This window comes from Oncorhynchus clarkii, unplaced genomic scaffold (assembly GCF_045791955.1).
Source record: "Oncorhynchus clarkii lewisi isolate Uvic-CL-2024 unplaced genomic scaffold, UVic_Ocla_1.0 unplaced_contig_11503_pilon_pilon, whole genome shotgun sequence".
Taxonomy (NCBI): Eukaryota; Metazoa; Chordata; class Actinopteri; order Salmoniformes; family Salmonidae; genus Oncorhynchus; species Oncorhynchus clarkii.
Window position 1 is genome coordinate 30,001 of NW_027260923.1, and position 25,927 is coordinate 55,927.

At 47.5% G+C, this 25,927-nt stretch overlaps 1 protein-coding gene across 1 annotated transcript in view; it reads left to right on the forward strand.

The window, feature by feature from the left end:
- The window catches only part of LOC139402249 (rho GTPase-activating protein 15-like), a 51,156-nt gene extending 26,774 nt beyond the window's left edge, over window positions 1–24,382 (forward strand). Inside the window, exons 6-23 of the mRNA XM_071146347.1 lie at window positions 2,536–2,664; window positions 2,840–2,950; window positions 4,747–4,815; window positions 8,140–8,199; window positions 8,566–8,724; window positions 11,970–12,074; window positions 13,302–13,363; window positions 13,567–13,654; window positions 13,748–13,843; window positions 14,530–14,628; window positions 15,290–15,407; window positions 15,674–15,793; window positions 17,532–17,630; window positions 18,002–18,079; window positions 20,004–20,057; window positions 20,719–20,850; window positions 21,923–22,028; window positions 23,217–24,382. Of these exons, the coding sequence (XP_071002448.1) occupies window positions 2,536–2,664; window positions 2,840–2,950; window positions 4,747–4,815; window positions 8,140–8,199; window positions 8,566–8,724; window positions 11,970–12,074; window positions 13,302–13,363; window positions 13,567–13,654; window positions 13,748–13,843; window positions 14,530–14,628; window positions 15,290–15,407; window positions 15,674–15,793; window positions 17,532–17,630; window positions 18,002–18,079; window positions 20,004–20,057; window positions 20,719–20,850; window positions 21,923–22,028; window positions 23,217–23,409 (1,878 nt within the window). The 3' untranslated portion in view covers window positions 23,410–24,382. The remainder of the gene's footprint in view (window positions 1–2,535; window positions 2,665–2,839; window positions 2,951–4,746; window positions 4,816–8,139; window positions 8,200–8,565; window positions 8,725–11,969; window positions 12,075–13,301; window positions 13,364–13,566; window positions 13,655–13,747; window positions 13,844–14,529; window positions 14,629–15,289; window positions 15,408–15,673; window positions 15,794–17,531; window positions 17,631–18,001; window positions 18,080–20,003; window positions 20,058–20,718; window positions 20,851–21,922; window positions 22,029–23,216) is intronic.
- Window positions 24,383–25,927: the final 1,545 nt, after the last annotated feature.

Below are 25,927 nucleotides of genomic sequence, written 5' to 3' on the forward strand. Positions count from 1 at the left end.
GTGGAGGTGTGGATGTGTCTGGGGGTGCTGTGGTCTGGATGTAATTCCTCTTGGCGTGGGTCCTCTGTGTAGGTCCGGGGGGGGGGGGGGGGGGTCCTGCAGGTCTGGGAGGGTGTCTCGCTGGTCTTGGTGGGGTGTCTATTGATCTGTTGCTCCTGTGTGAAGTGTTGGGGATACGTTTGAGAGCGATGTCCTTTAGGGTTCGGGCAAAGGTGGGCACTGCTGCCTTGTAGAGGTGGACCTGGAGGGGGTGCGTCACCTGAGTGGGTTGAGTCACTGATGTGGTCATCCTGTCTGGGTTGGCGCCCCCCCCCCCCCCCCCCCTTGGGTTGTGCCGTGGCGGAGGTCTTTGTGGGCTATACTCAGCCTTGTCTCAGGATGGTAAGTTGGTGGTTGAAGATATCCCTCTAGTGTTGTGGGGGCTGTGCTTTGGCAAAGTGGGTGGGGTTATATCCTTCCTGTTTGGCCCTGTCCGGGGGTGTCCTCGGATGGGGCCACAGTGTCTCCTGACCCCTCCTGTCTCAGCCTCCAGTATTTATGCTGCAGTAGTTTATGTGTCGGGGGGCTAGGGTCAGTTTGTTATATCTGGAGTACTTCTCCTGTCCTATTCGGTGTCCTGTGTGAATCTAAGTGTGCGTTCTCTAATTCTCTCCTTCTTTCTTTCTCTCTCTCGGAGGACCTGAGCCCTAGGACCATGCCCCAGGACTACCTGACATGATGACTCCTTGCTGTCCCCAGTCCACCTGGCTGTGCTGCTGCTCCAGTTTCAACTGTTCTGCCTTATTATTATTCGACCATGCTGGTCATTTATGAACATTTGAACATCTTGGCCATGTTCTGTTATAATCTCCACCCGGCACAGCCAGAAGAGGACTGGCCATCCCACATATGCTCTCTCTAATTCTCTCTTTCTTTCTCTCTCTCGGAGGACCTGAGCCATAGGACCATGCCCCAGGAATACCTGACATGATGACTCCTTGCTGTCCCCAGTCCACCTGACTGTGCTGCTGCTCCAGTTTCAACTATTCTGCCTTATTATTATTCGACCATGCTGGTCATTTATGAACATTTGAACATCTTGACCATGTTTTGTTATAATCTCCACCCGGCACAGCCAGAAGAGGACTGGCCACCCCACATAGCCTGGTTCCTCTCTAGGTTTCTTCCTAGGTTTTGGCCTTTCTAGGGAGTTTTTCCTAGCCACCGTGCTTCTACACCTGCATTGCTTGCTGTTTGGGGTTTTAGGCTGGGTTTCTGTACAGCACTTTGAGATATCAGCTGATGTACGAAGGGCTATATAAATAAATTTGATTTGATTTGATTTGATTTGGACCTGGTCATAGAGGCTGTTCAAGTCCAGGGTGGAGTGGTGGGCCAGGAAAACATTTGGTTTTGAGGCACAGTCATGGGAAATACTTGCGTTTACCCGCTGTATTGTGGCAGGGTGGAAGTCTTTTCGTGGTAGCAGGGTGGAGATAACCACTTGTGCTTTGGGGAAAGTAGAAGAAGCCTTTTCAATCACTCCCTTCAGTGCTGTGGCCACCGTTTCCTGCTGTGCTCTCAGGTCGTTTGTGCCTGTGTGTATTATTATGTGGCTAGGTGAGCCTAGTTGGTCCTCAGACAGAAGGTCTAGGGCGCGCTGGGTGTTTGGACACCAGAGTTTAGACACACTGTGTTTGGGAAAAAGTTTTTTTCTTCTATATATTTCCCATTTGAGTCCATAAGTAGTACAATCTGTGTCTTGAGTTTGTCCTCAGTGGGTGTGGGGGGGTTGTCAGAAGGGCTATCAGGGTGGCTGACAGGGGGGGTGCTCTTTCTCTCTCTGTCTGTCTCTCTCTCTCTGTCTCTCTCTCTCTCTCTCTCTCGCTCTGTCTCTCTGTCTCTGTGTGTGTGTGCATGTGTGTCAGTGGGCAGTCAAGAAGAACCACAAACAGAAGAGGATGTGGCTTCAACAGAAAACAGTGAGAGAGCGAGAGCGAGGGAAAGAGAGAGAGCTACGCAGAAACACAGAGTGAAAGAGAGAGAAATAGAAAACAAAGAAAACGACAGAAAGAGAGAGAGAATAACAGAAACTGAGAGAAAGATATATACCGGTCCACGTCAACATGTAGTCAGAGAGGCCTAAGGACTGGGCTTGTAGAAAACATTTACATGCACCAGTGACTCCCTTTAGTGAACTGACTGGTAAGTAAGATAATGTAGGCTATAGGAGGCCATCTGTTGCACTGAAATAGATTGAAAAGTAAAGCTGAGATGGAAAACCATCTTTCCATGAAAGCTGTAGTGATGAGGCTATACGATGCAGCTTTGTCCCCATGTTATGTAACTATAGTCATTCTACTAATGACAGCTGGCGCTGAGTGGCACATGCAACCTGTAGACTATAATATACTGTATAATACACACACACACACACACACACACACACACACACACACACACACACACACACCCCCTAACCTGACATTTCCCCATCAACCTCATGTAACATGTTATTGACCTTATACAGTATAGCCTCCTCTCTCTCCCCACCAGGTGTCTCCCCAGTCCTACATTTCCCAGCAGTCTCTCCTGGAGTCTACTCTATACTCCGCCATCCACCAGGTGAAGAGGCGGAGCCAAGTGGAGCCCCCCAGCCCCGCCCCCGGCCAGCGACCCATGCAGGTCATTGACGATGGAAATCTCATGTTTTCCAAACTTAAAATAGCTAATACAATCCTTTCAAACAATATAAATACACTCACATAGCAAAGATGACGTTCATGCATAAAGCTATTGAGGAAGACACAAAAAAGACACAAAAAAGTCCAACACATATTTCCATTGTACCCCTTGAAAGGTGCTGGACCTATGGGAGCAGTATTCGGACCCCTCCACGGGGCGATGTTTCTATGTCAACACCGTTACCAAGGAGAGGTCCTGGAAACCCCCCCGCAGAGCCCGTGAATGGGTAACAGACATACAGTGCCTTGCAAAAGTATTCATCCCCCTTGGCGTTTTTCCTATTTTGTTGCATTACAACCTGTAATTTAAACAAACTGAAATGTGGTGGGTGCATATGTATTCACCCCCTTTGCTATGGAGCCCCTAAATAAGATCTGGTGCAACCAATTACCTTCAGAAGTCACATAATTAGTTAACTAAAGTCCACCTGTGTGCAATCTAAGTGTCACATGATCTATCACATGATCTCAGTATATATATATATATATATATATATATATATATATATATATATATATATATATATATACCTGTTCTGAAAGGCTCCAGAGTCTGCAACACCACTAAGCAAGGGGCACCACCAATAAAGCGGCACCATGAAGACCAAGGAGCTCTCCAAACAGGTCAGGGACAAAGTTGTGGAGAAGTGCAGATCAGGGTTGGGTTATAAAAAAATATCAGAAACTTTGAACATCCAACAGAGCACCATTAAATCCATTATTAAAAAATGTAAAGAATATGGCACCACAACAAACCTGCCAAGAGAGGGCCGCCCTCCAAAACCCTCCAGGCAAGGAGGGCATTAATCAGAGAGACAACAAAGAGACTAAAGATAACCCTGAATGGAGCTGCAAAGCTCCACAGCGGAGATTGGAGTATCTGTCCATAGGACCACTTTAAGCCGTACACTCCACAGATCTGGGCTTTATGGAAGAGTGTCCAGAAGAAAGGCATTGCTTAATGAAAAGAATAAGCAAACACGTTTGGTGTTCACCAAAAGACATGTGGGAGACTCCCCAAACATATGGAAGTAGGTACTCTGGTCAGAGGAGACTAAAATTGAGCTTTTTGGCCATCAAGGAAAATGCTATGTCTGGTGCGAACCCAACACCTCTCATCACTCCGAGAACACCAACACCATCGTCAGGGACTGGGAAACTGGTCAGAATTGAAGGAATGATGGACGGAGCTAAATACAGGGAAATTCTTGAGGGAAACCTGTTTCAGTCTTAGATTTGAGACTGGGACGGAGGTTCACCTTCCAGCAGGACAGTGGGGCGGCAGGGGTGGCAGGGTAGCCTAGTGGTTAGAGTGTTGGACTAGTAACCGGAAGGTTGCAAGTTCAAACCCACGAGCTGACAAGGTACAAATCTGCCGTTCTGCTCATGAACAGGCAGTTAACACACTATTCCTAGGCCGTCATTGTAAATAAGAATTTGTTCTTAACTGACTTGCCTAGTTAAATAAAGGTTCAATAAAATGATAATAAAATAAAAAAATGACCCTAAGCATAAGCAACGCTGGAGTGGTTTAAGGGGAAACATTTAACTGTCTTGGAATGGCCTAGTCAATGCCCAGACCTCAATCCCATTGAGAATCTGTGGTGTGACTTAGAGATTGCTGTACACCAGTAGAACCCATCCAACTTAAAGGAGCTGGAGCAGTTTTGCCTTGAAGAATGGGCAAAAATCCCAGTGGCTAGATGTGCCAAGTTTATAGAGACTTACAGCTGTAATTGCTGCAAATGGTGGCTCTACAAAGTTTGACTTTGTGAAAACTGGTGAAAACTTAGGTATGTTGTGTAAATCAAATGATACAAGAACACAGGGTCCTATGTTAATTTACAGACATACAGAACACAGGGTTTTATGTTAAATTCAACATTACAACTATTTTCGGGGACAGTAGAGTCTTTTTATCAACCCTATTTTTAAATGTTGCCAGCAATGAGAAATAGTCAATCAGATGTGCTTTCAAACTAACACCCATACTCTCTTCCTTCCTCGTCCGCTGCAACCACAGACAATCCCCAGGGACGCCAACCACCTGTCTCTCCCAATCCCAGGCACAGAGAATGGCAACATGAACAGGGTAGGTCCACCTACAGCCCCCCCCCCAGGACTTAATGAAGAGTTGTAATGTGATTGTGTCGCTAATGTTGTCAACCTCGTGACCATAAACTAATAAAACAGGTGAGATGTAGTTTACACACAAAATAATCTATTCAGGTATTTGCTTCCTTACTTCGTGAATAGTCTGTGGACTCTTAATCTCTCCTGTTCCTCCTCTTAATCTCTCCTGTTCCTCCTCTTAATCTCTCCTCTTCCTCCTCTTAATCTCTCCTGTTCCTCCTCTTAATCTCTCCTGTTCCTCCTCTTAATCTCTCCTGTTCCTCCTCTTAATCTCTCCTCTTCCTCCTCTTAATCTCTCCTGTTCCTCCTCTTAATCTCTCCTGTTCCTCCTCTTAATCTCTCCTCTTCCTCCTCTTAATCTCTCCTGTTCCTCCTCTTAATCTCTCCTGTTCCTCCTCTTAATCTCTCCTGTTTCTAGGCCGTCATTGAAAATAAGATTTTGTTCTTAACTGACTTGTCTAGTAAAAACGTTTTTAATTTTTTTTAAAGAAGATAATAATAATAAAAAGTTGGTGTGTTTATTTAACGTAGACAGGAACAGTTACCCAAACACTGAACCAGAGCTTTACGGACACCAAGACTTCACAAGTTGGCACGGTAACACTTTGGCACGGCCCAGAAACGAGCCCTGACACGCTCGGGCTTGTGGAGATCTGATAGTGTTGGATAGTTCAAATTCTACCTACTTTATCAGAGGGCAAGCTGGAGCTAAATTCATACCCCGTAACGCCTGTCCATTCTACATTGTGCCAGGCGAATAGGAACTGTGGGTCGTACAGTGTAACAACGAGCAATTACAACACTTACAGGAATAACCACACAGTGTTGTAAAAGTAGAGATTGTGTCTGGGCTTCATGCAACTTCCACCCCGACTGACCTATAGTGCTAGTGTCACCATCGTAACTACGAAAATAAGATGATAAGAGTCTGTAGATAATGATTACTGTTGTCCTTGTTGTTACTGTTAGTGCTGTTATATTGTTGATATGATAATATCTCTGGGTACGTCCCAAACAGCTCCCCGTTCCCTATATAGTGCACTACTTTAGACCCTATTCCCTACATAGTGCACTACTTTAGACCCTATTCCCTACATAGTGCACTACTTTAGACCCTATTCCCTACATAGTGCACTACTTTAGACCATATTCCCTATATAGTGCACTACTTTAGACCAGAGCCCTATGCCCCCCTATTCCCTATATAGTGCTCTAACATTGCTTCCTTCACATGGCTTCCTTCAAATGACTTCCTTCACATGGCTTCCTTCACATGGCTTCCTTCACAGGGCTTCCTTCACATGCCTTCCTTCACATGGCTTCCTTCACAGGGCTTCCTTCACATGCCTTCCTTCACAGGGCTTCCTTCACATGGCTTCCTGTTTGTGCCAAGTGAGAGTGATGGTACATGCTGATAGTGTTAGCGTAAGGTTGCATATAGAAAGAGGAAGTTTATGCTGCGAGAGAGAAGGAGAGACACAAGTGGATTTGGGGTTGTGGTTCCTCAGATGAAAAGGTGTGTGTGTGTGTCAGGAAGGTGCACTACAGCGGACAGTGGCGTGGACTGACTCTCCTATCGACTACCAAGGAAACATCCGTTTTAATAGTTTAGCTTTGTTTTGATCTGGACTCTGATACGGGTGATATAAAGGCTACTGATGAACAGAGTGGCTGTAAGTTCAGTTTTTCTTCTTGTGTGGGTGTGTGAGAGAGGGAGTGTAAGACAGATCTAGCTACTGTATATTTCTCAGTTAGCTTAAACACTCTTGTAGAAAAAGGTCCTATCTAGAACCTAAAATGTTTGTTTTTTGGGCTGTTCCCAAAGGGTAACCCTGTGAGAATATGTAGCAGATAAAAACACAACGCAGAGACAGAGGACGAGAGGTTAAAAGGACGAGAAGTCAATAGAGTAACGATTAAGGGTAATAGTGTTTTTTTCTGTAAAAGGGAATGATTGATTAATGGTTCAGACATTCTGAAATAGGATACTTGGTATTTGTCCATTGGCTAGTTTTATTGCAAGGAATTCTAATTGGTCAACCACAGGCTAGGGCTGGGTTATAAAACGACACGCTGTCCCTTTGTACTGTGGAGAGAATGACTGGAGAGAACCACAGGAGTGAATCACTGAGAGAGCATCACTGAGAGAGCATCACTGAGAGAGCATCACTGAGAGAGCATCACTGAGAGAGCATCGCTGAAGGGAAGAATGACCATCTAACTCCCTGCATGATTTGTCCTCTTCAAAGAAACCTATTTTCCTCCCCCTGATTTGCTTTGGGGTCTGTTATTAGAGAATAACATAAATCTCGAACAACCCTTTGAAGAAAACTTTTTTGGTTCCAGGTAGAACCCTTTTTGGTTCCAGGTAGAACCCTTTTTGGTTCCGTGTAGAACCCTTTTTGGTTCCAGGTAGAACCCTTTTTGGTTCCAGGTAGAACCCTTTTTGGTTCCAGGTAGAACCCTTTTTGGTTCCGTGTAGAACCCTTTTTGGTTCCAGGTAGAACCCTTTTTGGTTCCAGGTAGAACCCTTTTTGGTTCCGTGTAGAACCCTTTTTGGTTCCAGGTAGAACCCTTTTTGGTTCCAGGTAGAACCCTTTTTGGTTCCAGGTAGAACCCTTTTTGGTTCCGTGTAGAACCCTTTTTGGTTCCAGGTAGAACCCTTTTTGGTTCCAGGTAGAACCCTTTTTGGTTCCGTGTAGAACCCTTTTTGGTTCCAGGTAGAACCCTTTTTGGTTCCAGGTAGAACCCTTTTTGGTTCCGTGTAGAACCCTTTTTGGTTCCGTGTAGAACCCTTTCCACAGAGGATTCAACATGGAACTCAAAGGGGTTCTAGCTGGAACCAAAAAAAGGGTTCTATGGTGACAACCGAAGAACCCTTTTGGAACCCTTTTTTCCCTCTGAGTGTAGTCTCACGTTGGAGCTTGCATCTTCACAGTTTATAGATAACAGACTAGTATGACTGACTGTACGGTACGTCTATGTGTACCAGTTTGTTACAACAATATACACTTCAACAAGTTATAGACTTCAGCTGTGATAAAGCTATCTGTGCTTTTCACTAGGGGGGGGGGGGGGGGATCAGCTAATGTGGATCCTAATAAATACTAATATTAGCTGACATGTTTGTGAAGAAAATCTATGAATGCCTCGTAGTGTTACGTAATGTGTTGGTTCATTCTAGGCCAGTGTTTGCTGTAATTAGCCTTTGTAGTGAAGCAAAAGACAAAATGGACTGTAAGGAAATAAAGAATTCTTCCTCCTCTTTTTATCTCTGTTCCAGCTCTCTTCAGACTTCCTGTACGGTGGGCAGATTGCTGACAGTGGCCGGGAGTTGGGTCAGGTGACATTAGAATGGAATGTAGAGATGAATGGGAACGTGTACAGGGGAAATAACTTCCTTGTGACAAAACAAGGAACTAAAAGTTTTTAACAATGCAACAACAGAACAATAATATCTACGTAAACACATTTCTCCAATGGTGCTATCAGAATCAATCCTTTAATAACGGCTGAAATGGAGCTAATGGAATGTATATATATTTTTAAAATGGTTTTCATGTGTTTGATACCATTTCATCCACTTCATTCCACCCATTATTATGAGCCGTCCTCCCCTCAGAAGCCTCCATTGACACACACATAGTAGCTGACTTGCCCCCCCCCCCTCCCCTCCCCCCCGCCCCTCTCTGTGCTTCCTGCCTTGTAGAGCATGCAGAGAGCAGTTTCCTCCAACACCATCAGCACCACAGCTTTCAGAACAGGAGAGTCTCAGGGTGTTGTCCAGCGACGTCACTCTGCCCTACTGCATCATGGGACGGAGCAGCTCAGCCACTCACGAACCATAATACTGCCCAAGAACGGCAAGGTACACACACACACACACGCACACACACACGCACACACGCACGCACACACACGCACGCACGCACGCACACACACACACACACACACACACACGCACACACGCACTACACCACACCGCATGCACGCACGCACGCACACACACACACACCACGCACCACGCACCACGCACACACCACACACCACACACACACACACACACACACACACGCACACACACACACACACACACACACCACACACGCACACACGCACTACACCACACCGCACGCACGCACGCACGCACACACACACACACCACACACCACGCACCACGCACACACCACACACGCGCACACACCACACCACACCACACCACACACGCACACACACACTCACACACACACACACACACACACACACACACACACACACACACACACACACACACACACCACACGCACAGTTGATGAAACTGTTGAAACCTGCAGATTTGGTTGCAGCCTTAAACCGGCCTCTCTCAAAGAGGGACCTTGGTTTACAACATGGTCAATAATTGTGGCCCTCATCTCATCAGAGACCACCGCTCTTGTTCTTCCTCTCCTTTGTCCTCCACGCATTCTCCCTCTCCCTGCCACTCTTCTCTCCCCACCAACCTGTCTCCCTCTCCCTGCCACTCTTCTCTCCCCACCAACCTGTCTCCCTCTCCCTGCCACTCTTCTTTCCCCACCAACCTGTCTCCCTCTCCGTGACACTCTTCTCTCCCCACCAACCTGTCTCCCTCTCCCTGCCACTCTTCTCTCCCCACCAACCTGTCTCCCTCTCCCTGACACTCTTCTCTCCCCACCAACCTGTCTCCCTCTCCCTCTCCCTGCCACTCTTCTCTCCCCACCAACCTGTCTCCCTCTCCGTGACACTCTTCTCTCCCCACCAACCTGTCTCCCTCTCCCTGCCACTCTTCTCTCCCCACCAACCTGTCTCCCTCTCCGTGACACTCTTCTCTCCCCACCAACCTGTCTCCCTCTCCCTGCCACTCTTCTCTCCCCACCAACCTGTCTCCCTCTCCCTGACACTCTTCTCTCCCCACCAACCTGTCTCCCTCTCCCTGCCACTCTTCTCTCCCCACCAACCTGTCTCCCTGACACTCTTCTCTCCCCACCAACCTGTCTCCCTCTCCGTGCCACTCTTCTCTCCCCACCAACCTGTCTCCCTCTCCCTGACACTCTTCTCTCCCCACCAACCTGTCTCCCTCTCCGTGACACTCTTCTCTCCCCACCAACCTGTCTCCCTCTCCCTCTCCCTGACACTCTTCTCTCCCCACCAACCTGGCTCCCTCTCCCTGCCACTCTTCTCTCCCCACCAACCTGTCTCCCTCTCCCTGACACTCTTCTCTCCCCACCAACCTGTCTCCCTCTCCGTGACACTCTTCTCTCCCCACCAACCTGTCTCCCTCTCCCTCTCCCTGCCACTCTTCTCTCCCCACCAACCTGTCTCCCTCTCCGTGCCACTCTTCTCTCCCCACCAACCTGTCTCCCTCTCCGTGACACTCTTCTCTCCCCACCAACCTGTCTTCTCTCCGTGACACTCTTCTCTCCCCACCAACCTGTCTCCCTCTCCGTGACACTCTTCTCTCCCCACCAACCTGTCTCCCTCTCCCTCTCCCTGCCACTCTTCTCTCCCCACCAACCTGTCTCCCTCTCCGTGACACTCTTCTCTCCCCACCAACCTGTCTCCCTCTCCCTCTCCCTGCCACTCTTCTCTCCCCACCAACCTGTCTCCCTCTCCGTGACACTCTTCTCTCCCCACCAACCTGTCTCCCTCTCCGTGACACTCTTCTCTCCCCACCAACCTGTCTCCCTCTCCCTCTCCCTGCCACTCTTCTCTCCCCACCAACCTGTCTCCCTGACACTCTTCTCTCCCCACCAACCTGTCTCCCTCTCCCTGCCACTCTTCTCTCCCCACCAACCTGTCTCCCTCTCCGTGACACTCTTCTCTCCCCACCAACCTGTCTCCCTCTCCCTCTCCCTGCCACTCTTCTCTCCCCACCAACCTGTCTCCCTCTCCGTGACACTCTTCTCTCCCCACCAACCTGTCTCCCTCTCCCTCTCCCTGCCACTCTTCTCTCCCCACCAACCTGTCTCCCTCTCCGTGACACTCTTCTCTCCCCACCAACCTGTCTCCCTCTCCGTGACACTCTTCTCTCCCCACCAACCTGTCTCCCTCTCCCTCTCCCTGCCACTCTTCTCTCCCCACCAACCTGTCTCCCTCTCTGTGACACTCTTCTCTCCCCACCAACCTGTCTCCCTCTCCGTGACACTCTTCTCTCCCCACCAACCTGTCTCCCTCTCCCTCTCCCTGCCACTCTTCTCTCCCCACCAACCTGTCTCCCTCTCTGTGACACTCTTCTCTCCCCACCAACCTGTCTCCCTCTCCCTCTCCCTGACACTCTTCTCTCCCCACCAACCTGTCTCCCTTGGTCCATGTTTCCAGTGTTTCAGTCTGGTAACCGCAGAAAGGTACGACATTGGCCATCATTCTGTTTTGAATGTGTTTTCAACAGTTTTGGAAACAGTGCTGCAAATATATAGTTTTACAGGTGATGGAGTATGAATGACAAACTAGTTCATGGATTTTGGAGAATGTGGTCATTGAATGCATTTTGTGTGAAAACAATGAAAAATGATTCACAGTTTGGTCCACATACACTTCTGGCAGATTCTCACCGTGTCATCTGTTCACGAGAATCTGTCCACGGGAATCTGTCCATGAGAATCTATCCTCGAGAATCTATCCACAAGAATCTGTCCATGAGAATATATCCTCGAGAATCTATCCACAAGAATCTGTCCATGAGAATCTATCCTCGAGAATCTATCCACAAGAAACTGTCCATGAGAATCTGTCCATGAGAATCTGTCCAGGAGAATCTGTCCAGGAGAATCTGTCCATGAGAATCTGTCCATGAGAATCTGTCCATGAGAATCTATCCAGGAGAATCTATCCAGGAGAATCTATCCTCGAGAATCTATCCAGGAGAATCTATCCAGGAGAATCTATCCAGGAGAATCTATCCAGGAGAATGTATCCAGGAGAATCTATCCATGAGAATCTATCCATGAGAATCTATCCATGAGAATCTATCCATGAGAATCTATCCATGAGAATCTATCCATGAGAGTCTATCATCGAGAATCTATCCTCGAGAATCTGTCCATGAGAATCTGTCCACGAGATATTTGTCCAGACCTAACATACATGTGTTGTTCGTAGCTGGGCCAGCAGGGCAGAGACTGTTCCTACCCTGGGACCAGTGTTGTGGTGGTGGAGCCTCCTTCTCCAGCCACCTCTCCTGACAGCAATGACAGCTCCACACCCGTGAGTCTCACATCTCAAATGTCCCCATCTGTCCCTCTGTCTCCGCTGTCTCCCATCTGTCCCTCTGTCTCCGCTGTCTCCCATCTGTCACTCTGTCTCCGCTGTCTCCCATCTGTCCCTCTGTCTCCCATCTGTCCCTCTGTCTCCCATCTGTCCCTCTGTCTCCCATCTGTCCCTCTGTCTCCCATCTCTCCCTCTGTCTCCCATCTGTCCCTCTGTCTCCCATCTGTCACTCTGTCTCCCATCTCTCCCTCTGTCTCCCATCTGTCCCTCTGTCTCCCATCTGTCACTCTGTCTCCGCTGTCTCCCATCTGTCCCTCTGTCTCCGCTGTCTCCCATCTGTCCCTCTGTCTCCGCTGTCTCCCATCTGTCCCTCTGTCTCCGCTGTCTCCCATCTGTCCCTCTGTCTCTGCTGTTTCTCCATCTGTCCCGCTGTTTCCCATCTGTCCCTCTGTCTCCGCTGTCTCCCATGTGTCTCCACTGTCTCCTATCTGTCCCTCTGTCTCCTATCTGTCCCACTGTCTCCCATCTGTCCCTCTGTCTCCCATCTGTCCCATCTGTCCCTCTGTCTCCCATCTGTCCCTCTGTCTCCCATCTGTGTCTCTGTCTCCCATCTGACCCATCTGTCCATCTGTCTCCGCTGTCTCCCATCTGTCCCTCTGTCTCCCATCTGTCTCCGCTGTCTCCCATCTGTCTCCGCTGTCTCCCATCTGTCTCCGCTGTCTCCCATCTGTCCCTCTGTCTCCCATCTGTCCCTCTGTCTCCCATCTGTCCCTCTGTCTCCCATCTGTCTCCCATCTGTCCCTCTGTCTCCCATCTGTCTCCCATCTGTCCCTCTGTCTCCCATCTGTCCCTCTGTCCCCCATCTGTCCCCCATCTGTCTCCCATCTGTCTCCCATCTGTCCCTCTGTCTCCCATCTGTCCCTCTGTCTCCTATCTGTCTCCGCTGTCTCCCATCTGTCTCCGCTGTCTCCCATCTGTCTCCGCTGTCTCCCATCTGTCTCCGCTGTCTCCGCTGTCTCCCATCTGTCCCTCTGTCTCCGCTGTCTCCTGTCTGTATACACCTGTCCCACTGTCCATCCATGGTTCTAGTGACATTTGCAACTCATTCCCTAGGTTGTTGCTGTAAATGTTTAACTTCCTGTGTGGCACCAACGTGGGTCATCAGAGCAGCCAGTGAATTAGCCCTCTGTACCAACAGTTCATCTCCCCTGCTTCCTTCCTCAGGAGCTGGAAAAGGCAGGTCTGCTGAACAAGACTAAGATAGCAGAGGGAGGCCGGAAACTGAGGTAGACTGTCCGCGATATGAAGAAGATATCTCATCTTCTACACCCTGTATCTACTGTAAAGGTGTGGTGGGAACCGTGAACGTCACCCTGTTTGTGTTTGTGTGTGTGTGTGTGTGTGTGTGTGTGTGTGTGTGTGTGTGTGTGTGTGTGTGTGTGTGTGTGTGTGTGTGTGTGTGTGTGTGTGTGTGTGTGTGTGTGTTTAGGAAGAACTGGAATCCGTCGTGGGTGGTTCTGGTCGGGAACAGTCTGGTGTTCTTCAAGGATCCCAAATCCCAGACCCCCTCCAGCTGGGTAAGATAGTCATTGAGTTGAACTATCATAGATGGAGTTTAAATACATTTTTTTTTTAAACGTCTCAAAGACTGCTTTCTTATTGGTCTCCAGAAACCAGGCAACAGTCGTCCGGAGAGCAGTGTAGACCTGAGAGGAGCTGTGGTGCAGTGGACCAATGACCTGTCCAGTAAGAAGAACGTCTTCAAGGTCAGACACACACCAGGAGGGAGGGAGGGACCTCAAACCACCGTTGTCTTGTTTCTATATTATTTCATAGACATTTTAAGATACTTTATTTCACCCTGTATTTTGGGGAAGTCAAATGTGTCTATTTTAGTCTCACTGAGAGAGAGAGAGAGCTGCTCTAGTGGTTTTTCTGTGAAAAAAAACATTCTCACGTCCTCTTGAGAGGAAGTTCAGTATCTGACTGTAGGCTATGTGTTGTAACAGGACTCTATGAGCACCGGGGTTCCAGACAATTCAATGTCAACTCAGTCAATTCAATACATGCCTTAAAATTCAATGCATATTTTATATTTCCAGAATTGTTATTTGAATTAATTTCCCGAATTGTATTGTTATTTATCCTTTATTTAACTAGACAAGTCAGTTAATTAAGAACAAATACTTATTTTCTATGACGGCCTACCCCGGCCAAACGCTGGTCCAATTGTACGCCGCCCTATGGGATTCCCAATCACGGCCAGATGTGATACAGCCTGGATTTGAACCAGAGAATGTAGTGATGCCTCTAGCACTGAGATGCAGTGCCTTAGACCGCTGTGCCACTCGGGAGCCTGAATTGACTGAAGAATTAGTAGTAAGAAGTAGTACAGTACCTGGTGAAGTAGTCTGTGATTTGGGACTAACTACTTTGTCTGTTTGTGTGGTAGCTGAGGACGGTGACAGGGAATGAGTTCCTACTGCAGTCAGAGACAGACTCACTGATCAGAGAGTGGTTCAATACCATCCACAGTGTCATCGATAGACTGGTGAGTTTCACACACTGTGTGTGCGTTCGCGTGTGTGCGTTCGTGTGTGTGTGTTCGTGCGTGTGTGTGTGTGTGCGTGTGTGTGCGTGTGCGTGTGTGTGTGTGTGTGTATGTGTTTGTGTGCGTGTGTTTGTGTGCGTGTGTATGTATGTGTGTGTGTTTGTGCGTGTGTGTGTGTATGTGTGTGTATGTGTGTGTATGTTTGTGTGTGTATGTGTTTGTGTGCGTGTGTGTGTGTATGTGTGTGTTTGTGTGTGTATGTGCGTGTGTATGTGTGTGTATGTGTGTGTATGTGTGCGTGCGTGTTTGTGTGCGTGTGTGTGAGCTCTTAGAACCGTTTGCAAGAGATATGCAGCCACAGGAGGCTGGTGGCACCTTAAAGGGGAGGACGGGCTTGTGGTAATGACTGGAGAGGAATCAGTGGAATGGTTTCCGTTGGTGATGCCATGTCATTCGCTCCGTTCCAGCCATTATTATGGCCCATCCTCCTCTCAGCAGCCCCCACTGTACTCAGCTACTCTAGGAGGACAATGGAAGGGAATTAAAAGCCTTTCTTTATGATCAAACACCAACTTATTTTAGCATCTAGCTCTCATCAGGGCGCTAACAAATGGTTAACAAAGTTGTCTGGTACAAGTTGAAATGGTCTTCTCTTCTATAGGATCGGGAGAATCCCCTGGACAATGTTCTGCTGTACTCTCTGAGGAGGGCGGGCAGTGTGGAGATGTTGGACCACAGTGGAGACGAGGAGGACAGTCGAGGAGGATATAAGGCATCACGTGAGTCTCTCCTTCCATCCATTGCTCCAAGGATGCTGTTGCTGTTGCTGTGGCTGCCCATGTGCTTCCTCCCAGTGGTCTATTTATCTTCACATTTCTCTAAAATTGACAATAAAGTTGGTCTATCTTTTTTTCTTCTTGTACTTCTTGTTTCTGGTGCCTTCCCTCCTTCGCTCCCTCCTTCGCTCCCTCCTTCGCTCCCTCCTTCGCTCCCTCTCTCCTTCCCTCCCTCCTTTATATCTCTCCCTCTTTGCCTCCCGGTGCAGTCCCTCGTTCTGCTTCCAACGTGGAGAACTCGGAGAGGAAGCGTGTTCGGAGCAGACTGAAGAAGTTCATCCTCAAGAGACCTCCACTACAGATCCTACAGGAGAAAGGACTCATCAAGGGTGAGATCACTGACTGTCTCTGTCTCTCTGTCTCTCTCCCCCCCCTCTCTCTCTCTCTCTCATGAGAAACATATGTTTACATTGACAAAACAATTGAAATAGATAATAAACAAAAGTGAAAGAACAGTAAAAATTACACTAACACTAGTTCAAAATGAATAAAGACATTTCAAATGTCATATGTCTATATGCAGTGTTGTAACGATGTGCAAATAGTTAAAGTACAAAAGGGAAAATAAATCAACATAAATATGGGTTGTATTTAGAATGGTGTTAGTTCTTCACTGGTTGACATTTTCTTGTGGCAACAGGTCACACATTTGTTTTCAGTGCATCTCAGTTTCCACCTCATTTTGTGGGCAGTGAGCACATAGCCTGTCTTCTCTTGAGAGCCATGTCTGCCTACGGCGGCCTTTCTCAATAGCAAGGCTATGCTCACTGAGTCTGTACATAGTCAACGCTTTCCTTAAGTTTGGGTCAGTCACAGTGGTCAGGTATTCTGCCGCTGTGTACTCTCTGTTTAGGACCAAAGAGCATTCTAGTTTGCTCTGTTTTATTGTAAATTCTCTCCAATGTGTCAAGTAATTATCTTTTTGTTTTGTCTAATTGTGCTGCTGTCCTGGGGCTCTGTGGGGTCTTTTTGTGTTTGTGAACAGAGCCCCAGGACCAGCTTGCTTAGGGGACTCTTCTCCAGGTTCATCTCTCTGTAGGTGATGGCTTTGTTAAGGAATGTTTGGGATTTGGATAATTAGCAGGTATCGGCCTAATTCTGCTCTGCATGTATTATTTGGTGTTTTACGTTGTACAGTGAGGATAGTTTTGAAGAATTCTGGATGCAGTCTCTCAATTTGGTGTTTGTCCCATTTTGTGAATTCTTGGTTGATGAGCGAACCCCAGACCTCACAATCATTAAGGGCAATGGGTTCTATAACTGATTCAAGTATTTTTAGCCAGATCCTAATTGATATGACGAATTTTATGTGATTTTTGATGCCATAGAAGGCCCTTCTTGCCTTGTCTCTCAGATCGTTCACAGCTTTGTGGAAGTTACCTGTGGCACTGATGTTTAGGCTGAGGTATGTATGTATCGTGTGGTCCTGGCAACTGGACCTTTTTTGGAAGACAATTTTTTTTTGTCTTACGGAGATTTACTGTCCGGGCCCAAGTCTGACATAATCGTTGCAGAAGATCTAGGTGCTGCTGTAGGCCCTCCTTGGTTGGTGACAGAAGCACCAGATCATCAACAAACAGTAGACATTAGACTTCAGATTCTAGTAGGGTGAGGCCGGGTGCTGCAGACTGTTCTAGTGCCCTCGCCAGTTTGTTGAAATATATTTTGAAGAGGGTGGGGCTTAAGCTGCATCCCTGTCTCATCCCACGGCCTTGTGGAAAGACGTGTGTGTTTTATGCCAGTTTTAACCCCACGCTTGTTGTTTGTGTACATGGATTTTATCATGTCTTATGCTTTTCCCTCAACACCACTTTCCATCAGTTGAGCTGCCACAACCCTCTGAGAGTAGCGGCAGCTCAACTCCATGGAACTGGGCATCAATTCAGTTCATTGACATTCCTCTGGTGTTTGTTTTCATCGAATAATAAGGAAGTCGTGTGGTATCTATGAATGTGTCCGTGTCTCTCATGACCTCAGATCACAGTTCTGTGAGTGTTGACTGTAAATCTCTTTAGACCAAATCATATTTAGTCTTCTAAAACATGCTGCTGTTGTTGTCATTTACAGACCAGGTGTTTGGCTGTCATCTAGAGATGCTGTGTGAGAGAGAGAAGAACAACGTGCCTCGTTTCGTCAGGCTCTGCACTGAGGCTGTGGAGAGGAGAGGTACTGCCATAAACACAAAACAATGGGTACAGTACAGCCTCTGGCACTACTCCCCTGTGCGTACAGTACAGCCTCTGGCACTACTCCCCTGTGGGTACAGTACAGCCTCTGGTACTACTCCCCTGTGGGTAGAGTTTGGCTGTAGGTAAACAAATATTTTGTGGAAGAGAGGATCATCTTTACTGCACATTTATAACACATTGAACTGGTTTATAATTGGTATGGATTCTATGGATTTTAAGACAGTGTTTTAAATATCTGTGGTTGTTGCCAGGGTTACATGGAGTTCCGGTGTGTTATTGCCAGGGTTACATGTAGTACCGGTGTGTTGTTGCCGGGGTTACATGTCCTACCTGTGTGTTGTTATTCAGGTCTGGAGACAGACGGTATCTACAGAGTGAGTGGGAACCTGGCGGTCATCCAGAAACTACGCTTCCTAGTCAACCATGGTGAGGGAGGGAGTACGGGAGGAAGAGAGGGAGGAGGGAGGGAGGAATGAAGAGAGTGAGGGAGTACGGGAGAAAGAGAAGGGGGAGGGAGTGAGGTATGAAGAGAGGGAGGAGGGAGGGAGGAATGAAGAGAGGGAGGAGGGTGGGAGGTATGAAGAGAGTGAGGGAGTACGGGAGAAAGAGAAGGGGGAGGGAGTGAGGTATGAAGAGAGGGAGGAGGGAGGGAGGAATGAAGAGAGGGAGGAGGGAGGGAGGAATGAAGAGAGTGAGGGAGTACGGGAGAAAGAGAAGGGGGAGGGAGGGAGTGAGGTATGAAGAGAGGGAGGAGGGAGGGAGGAATGAAGAGAGGGAGGAGGGTGGGAGGTATGAAGAGAGGGAGGTGGGAGGAAGAGAGGGAGGGAGGGAGGTATAAAGAGAGGGAGGAGGGATGAAGAGAGGGAGGAGGGCTGAATGGATAAAGAGAGAGAGGGAGAAGGGAGGTAGGAAGTTATGAAGAGAGGGAGGAGGACGGAAGGGATGAAGAGAGGGAGGAGGGAAGGAGGTATAAAGAGAGGGAGGAGGGAGGGAGGTATGAAGAGAGGGAGGAGGGAGGGAGGGTGGGAGGAGGGAGGAAGGTATAAAGAGAGGAAGGAGGGAGGTATGAAGAGAGGGAGGAGGGAGGGAGGTATAAAGAGAGGGAGGAGGGAGGGAGGTATAAAGAGAGGAAGGAGGGAGGTATAAAGAGAGGGAGGTATGAAGAGAGGGGGGAGGGAGGTATAAAGAGGGGAGGAAGGGAGGGAGGTATAAAGAGAGGGAGGAGGGAGGGAGGTATGAAGAGAGGGAGGAAGGGATGAAGAGAGGGAGGAGAGAGGTGTGACGAGAGGGAGGAGGGAGAGAGGTATGAAGAGGGGGAGGAAGGGAGGGAGGTATAAAGAGAGGGAGGAAGGGAGGGAGGTATAAAGAGAGGGAGGAGGGAGGGAGGTATGAAGAGAGGGAGGAAGGGATGAAGAGAGGGAGGAGAGAGGTGTGACGAGAGGGAGGAGGGAGAGAGGTATTAAAGAGAGGGAGGAGGGAGGGAGGTATAAAGAGAGGGAGGGGGGAGGGAGGTATGAAGAGAGGGAGGAAGGAGGGAGATATAAAGAGAGGGAGGAGGGAGGGAGGCATAGGGAGGGAGGGTGGTATAAAGAGAGGGAGGCGGGAGGGAGGGAGGGAGGAGGGAGGGAGGTATAAAGAGAGGGCGAAGGGAGGGAGGTATGAAGAGAGGGAGGAGGGAGATAGGTATTAAAGAGAGGGAGGAGGAAGGGAGGTATGAAGAGAGGGAGGAGGGTAGGAGGGATGAAGAGAGGGAGGAAGGGATGAAGAGAGGGATGGAGAGAGGTATGAAGAGAGGGAGGAGGGAGAGAGGGAGGAGGGAGGGAGGTATAAAGAGAGGGAGGAGGGAGGGAGGTATGAAAAGATGGAGGAAGGTATGAAGAGAGGGAGGAGGAAGGAGGGAGGGGGGAGGAGTGAGGGAGGTATGAAGAGAGGGAGGAGGGAAGAGGGAGGGAGGTATGAAGAGAGGGGGGAAGGAGGAGGGCAGGAGGTGTGAAGAGATGGAGGAAGGGATGAAGAGATGGAGGACGGAGGAAGGTATAAAGAGAGGGAGGAGGGAGGGAAGTATGAAAAGAGGGAGGAGGGAGGAAGGGATGAAGAGAGGGAGGAGGGAGTGAGGTATGAAGAGAGGGAGGAGGGAGGAAGGGATGAAGTGGGATGCTGGAGGAAGGGATGAAGAGAGGGAGGGGGGGCTATGTTCTGAAAAGCATCCTACACTACACATTTAATTTTTTTTAATCCCAGAGTGCTTTATAATGGACATAATTTAGGATTCCACTCTGAAGGAGAGTAAACCTGATTCCGACCTGCTTGACCTGGTAGGCTAAATGTCTGTTGGTTGTTTTTTTTGCAGAGCGAGCGGTGACCACAGACGGACGTTATATGTTCCCTGCGGAGTTGGTACAAGGTAGACAGACAGATGGAGACTGTCGAGCCAAAATGGCTCCCAGTTTTCATCCAAATGCCTATCTGCATACCTGTGTGCACTGTACTCACTCCATACATGCAAAAGCACACGTGTGTTTGTCTCGATACTTTCCATGTGTCTATTGTGTTGTCTATGCATCCAATATTTCTGTTTGAGAAAACTATATGTTCAAGTCCTACGTGTCCTTTTACACGGTCCATTGGTGTCACCCAGTGGTTTAAACAGAGTACTGTAGCTTGTGTTTTGTGGAACACCTTAGCCCAGCTCACCTGACCAATGTTTTGTGATACTAATTTGGACAGTAGATAGAATCTTAAATCAAGCTCTCGAAGAACCACCGTTATTGAGTGTACAGATGTAACTGTGACACTTTGACAAACATTGTTCAGGAGGGTCGTAATTGTGTTTGCCTTTCTCTCTGCCCTCTGACTATCGCTTCACTTTCACAGACACTTTCTTTCTGCTACAGCTACCAGCCTGCCAGCCTGCCGGCCGACCTGTCAATCAAAGTATTGAGGGAGTTTTAACAGTAAAATTCACACATGTCCCTCCCTCCTTCCCTTCTTTCCTTCCTTACTTCCTTCCTTCCTTCCTTCCTCCCTCCCTTCCTCCCTCCACCCCTCTCTCCCTCCACCAATAGAGAAGTTGAACCTGGAACAGAGTGAGTGGGAGGACATCCATGTCATCACAGGAGCCCTAAAGCTGTTCTTCAGAGAGCTTCCTGAACCACTGGTTCCTTACGGCTTCTTCACAGACATCTTAGAGACCGTCAGTGAGTATAGACCCTTTCTATTACCTGCCTACCTACCTAACAAACTAACAAGTTAACTACCGAACTAGCTAACTAACTAACTGCCTACCTACCTACCTACCTACCTACCTACCTACCTACCTACCTACCTACCAAACAAACTAACAAGTTAACTACCAAACTAGCTAACTGCCTGCCTACCTACCTACCTACCTACCTACCAAACAAACTAACAAATTAACTACCAAACTAGCTAACTAACTGCATACCTACCTACCTACCTACCGACCAAACAAACTAACAAGTTAACTACCGAACTAGCTAACTAACTGCCTATCTACCTACCTACCTACCGACCAAACAAACTAACAAGTTAACTACTGAACTAACTAACTAACTGCCTATCTACCAAACAAACTAACAAATGAACTACCGAACTAGCTAACTAACTGCCTACCTACCTACCTACCTACCTACCTACCTACCTACCAAACAAACTAACAAATTAACTACCAAATTAGCTAACTAACTGCCTACCTACCTACCTACCTACCTACCTACCTACCTACCTACCTAACAAACTAACAAATTAACTACCGAACTAGCTGCCTACCTACCTACCTACCTACCAAACAAACTAACAAATTAACTACCAAACTAGCTAACTAACTACCTACCTAACAAACTAACAAATTAACTACCAAACTACCTACCTACCTACCTACCTACCTACCTACCTACCTACCTACCTACCTACCTACCTACCTAACAAACTAACAAATTAACTACCGAACTAGCTGCCTATCTACCTACCTACCTACCTACCAAACAAACTAACAAATTAACTACCAAACTAGCTAACTAACTACCTACCTAACAAACTAACAAATTAACTACCGAACTAGCTAACTAACTGCCTACCTACCTACCTAACAAACTAACAAATTAACTACTGAACTAGCTAACTAACTGCCCACCCTACCTACCTACCTACCTACCAAACAAACAATCTACCTGTCTAGAGATTCTGATCTGGAGTGTAACGAGAGTATCCTACTGTGTGTGTGTGTGTGTGTGTGTGTGTGTGTTCCAGAGATGTCAGACTACCTGGATAAAGTGGACCGTCTAAAGTCTCTGGTACTGAGCATGCCTCCTCCCAACCAAGACACCATGAGGTTCATGTTCAGCCATCTCAAACGGTACGAGACACCACACCTCCAAGGGTTAAACCCTCTGTCTCAATACCCAGTGTACCCTCAAAAACCCTCTGTCTCAATACCCAGTGTACCCTCAAAAACCCTCTGTCTCAATACCCAGTGTACCCTCAAAAACCCTCTGTCTCAATACCCAGTGTACCCTCAAAAACCTGACCCATCTAACCCCAATCTAATTCCATTTCACCATCTTTCAATTGTTCTGAATGTCCTTCAGTTGTACATCAGTTGTTTAAGAATCAGCTTTTACTGTCTGAGAAAAATAATATGCAGTATGTAATTCGAATGACCACTAGAGGGAGGAGTACCCTCATTCCAAGCAGTTGTCATCCAGCATGTGAACGAAAATTGTGAAGAAGTTTTGGTGAGCGAGTGCTGTGGGTACCTGGGGGTTAAATTTGAGAGAGGACAATGAGGTTGAAAGAGTGAATGATTTAGGATTTTGAAGAAGTTAACGAAAATAATATCACTTTTCATGTACTGCTCTGCTACTTAAATGTTGCTGTCCCCAGGTCTAAAATAATATACTGTGTTGTGTTCGTGAGTCTGATGTTTGTGCCAGTGTGTGTTTCCTATGAGTCTGGTCTGTCTGTCACTGTGTCTCTATCTCCCTCTCTCTCTGCTTCTCATTTTCTCATCTCCCGCCTTAAATCAATCCATCTACTTCTCTCCTCTATAAATCTACCCATCTCCCTCCTCTTCTCTTCCTTACCTCCTCTCCCCTTCCCTCCTCCCTCCTCCTCCCCCTCATTACCATTCTGCCCATCTCCTTTCTCTCTCATCTGTCCCCTTTCCTCCTCCTCCTCTCCTCCTCCCCTGTGATCTCTGTGGGAATGGCATTTTTAAAAGAATGCCTCATGCTGTGGCTTTAACCCATTTCTGTGTATGAGTCCACACACACACACACACACACACGGTCCACGCACACACCAATGTCCCGTAAATAAGCACCAGTGTAGCCACTGTCCTGCTGCTCTGTGAATCAACAAGAATAATTAAAATGACAAGCAGATTCTCAACAGTGACCACTGAGATGAAGCTGTGTGTCATTGGTGGTCACTGGAATGACACAGAACGAGTCAGGCTAATTCGCTTTAGAAAGACCCTGTAGCCATATTGTATAAGCAGTAATATATCTCTCTCTCTCTCTCTCTCTCTCCCTCCCTCCCCCAGGGTGATGGAACATTCTGACTCTAACCGGATGTCGACCCAGAACATCGGCATAGTGTTCGGTCCCACCCTGATGCGCCCGGAGAGGGACAATGTTAACATGGCCATCAACATGGTCTACCAGAACCAGGCCGTGGAGCTCATTCTCAATGAGTTTGACCGTATCTTCAGACCCAGCAACTTTACATCCCTCTGACATCCAGTCAGCCCAGGAAACCGAACCTACAACCCACCCAGCCCCAAGGACCCAGTCAGCCCAGAACACCGAACCTAGAACCCACCCAGCCCCAAGGACCCAGTCAGCACAGAACACCGAACCTAGAACACACCCAGCCCCAAGGACCCAGTCAGCACAGAACACCGAACCTAGAACACACCCAGCCCCAAGGACCCAGTCAGCACAGAACACCAAACCTAGAACACACCCAGCCCCAAGGACCCAGTCAGCACAGAACACCAAACCTAGAACACACCCAGCCCCAAGGACCCAGTCAGCACAGAACACCAAACCTAGAACACACCCAGCCCCAAGGACCCAGTCAGCACAGAACACCGAACCTAGAACACACCCAGCCCCAAGGACCCAGTCAGCACAGAACACCGAACCTAGAACCCACCCAGCCCCAAGGACCCAGTCAGCACAGAACACCGAACCTAGAACCCACCCAGCCCCAAGGACCCAGTCTAGAGCCCATCCAGCCCCATCCCAACCAGCCTGAACCCAACTCAGTGACCTGAACCATCTTTGGACCCAACCCCTCTGGTACTGTATCCTCCAACACCCAAACCCAGCCTGAGCCAAACACAGAGACCAGAACCGGCAGAACCAGACATGCTGTGAAAGGGACACCAGCTTCACCTCGCGTTCTTCTTACTTACTCCCTGTAGTATCAACTAGTGGTAAAAACATAGGTGGGTAAACTGCATTACACCCCCTGGTATCAACACCAGCTTAACTCACCTCATCCCACGGCACGGAGAAAGACCCGGGAACGGGAGGAAAAGCCCATATGGATAATGTACAGTATGTTTCCTTATCTCCTGTTGTAGTGTAGTAGCAACTACAGCCCAACTCGCCTCCGCCAAACACAACGGCAACTACAAGCTGTTTTATCATTGTGCCACTGTCTATTTGCTGTCTATAATAAAGTTATTGCGAAGTTTTCAAACGTGATCCTTGTCAGACTTTGTGTCGTGACTGGAGAATGAATCCAGACTTTTAAACGACCTTAGTTTGGTTATTTTGACAGAGCAATGGAATGCCTATATTATGTACCTCAAGTCTAATTGTATTGGTTTCGTACACATATTATGCAGATGTTATCTCAGATGTAGCGAAATGCTTCTGTTTCTAGCTCCAACCGTGCAGTATACCTAACAATACACACAAATCCCCCCAAAAATGAATATAAATATACTGTACATTGAGTGTACAAAACATTAAGAACACCTTCCTAATATTGAGTTGCAAAAAAAAAGGTGTTAGGTGAACAATAGGAAGGTAAAGAAATAAACAGTAAAAAGACAAGCTATATACAGTAGAGAGGCTATATACAGTAGAGAGGCTATATACAGTAGAGAGGCTATATACAGTAGAGAGGCTATATACAGTAGCGAGGCTATATACAGTAGCGAGGCTATATACAGTAGCGAGGCTATATACAGTAGCGAGGCTATATACAGTAGCGAGGCTATATACAGTAGAGGCTATATACAGTAGTGAGGCTGTATACAGTAGAGAGGTTATATACAGTAGAGAGGCTATATACAGTAGTGAGGCTATATACAGTAGTGAGGCTATATACAGTAGAGAGGCTATATACAGTAGTGAGGCTATATACAGTAGTGAGGCTATATACAGTAGAGAGGCTATATACAGTAGAGGGGCTATATACAGTAGAGAGGCTATATACAGTAGAGAGGCTATATACAGTAGAGGGGCTATATACAGTAGTGAGGCTATATACAGTAGAGAGGCTATATACAGTAGAGAGGCTATATACAGTAGTGAGGCTATATACAGTAGTGAGGCTATATACAGTAGTGAGGCTATATACAGTAGAGAGGCTATATACAGTAGCTAGGCTACATACAGACACCGGTTAGTCGGGCTGATTGAGGTAGTATGTACATGTAGATATGGTTCAAGTGACTATGCATATATGATGAACAGAGAGAGTTTAGCAGATGTTAATGCGAGTGTAGCGAAATGCTTGTGCTTCTAGTTCCGACAGTGCAGTAATATCTAACATGTAATATCTAACAATTTCACAACAAATACCTAATACACACACATCTAAGTAAAGGAATGTAATTAAGAATATATAAATATATGGAGGAGTAATGTCTTAGTGGCATAGACTAAGATACAGTAGATAGTATAGAAAAAATGTATAGTATATACATTTGAGATGAGTAATGTAAGATATGTAAACATTATTAAAGGGGCATTATTTAAAGTGTCTAGTGATCCATTTATTAAAGTGGCCAATGATTTCAAGTCTGTATGTAGGCAGCAGCCTCTCTGTGTTAGTGTTTAACAGTCTGATGGCCTTGAGATAGAAGCTGTTTTTAAGTCTCTCGGTCTCTGCTTTGATGCACCTGTACTGACCTCTCCATCTGGATGATAGCGGGGTGAACAGGCAGTGGCTCGGGTGGTTGTTATCCTTGATTATCTTTTTGGCCTTCCTGTGACATCGGGTGGTGTAGGTGTC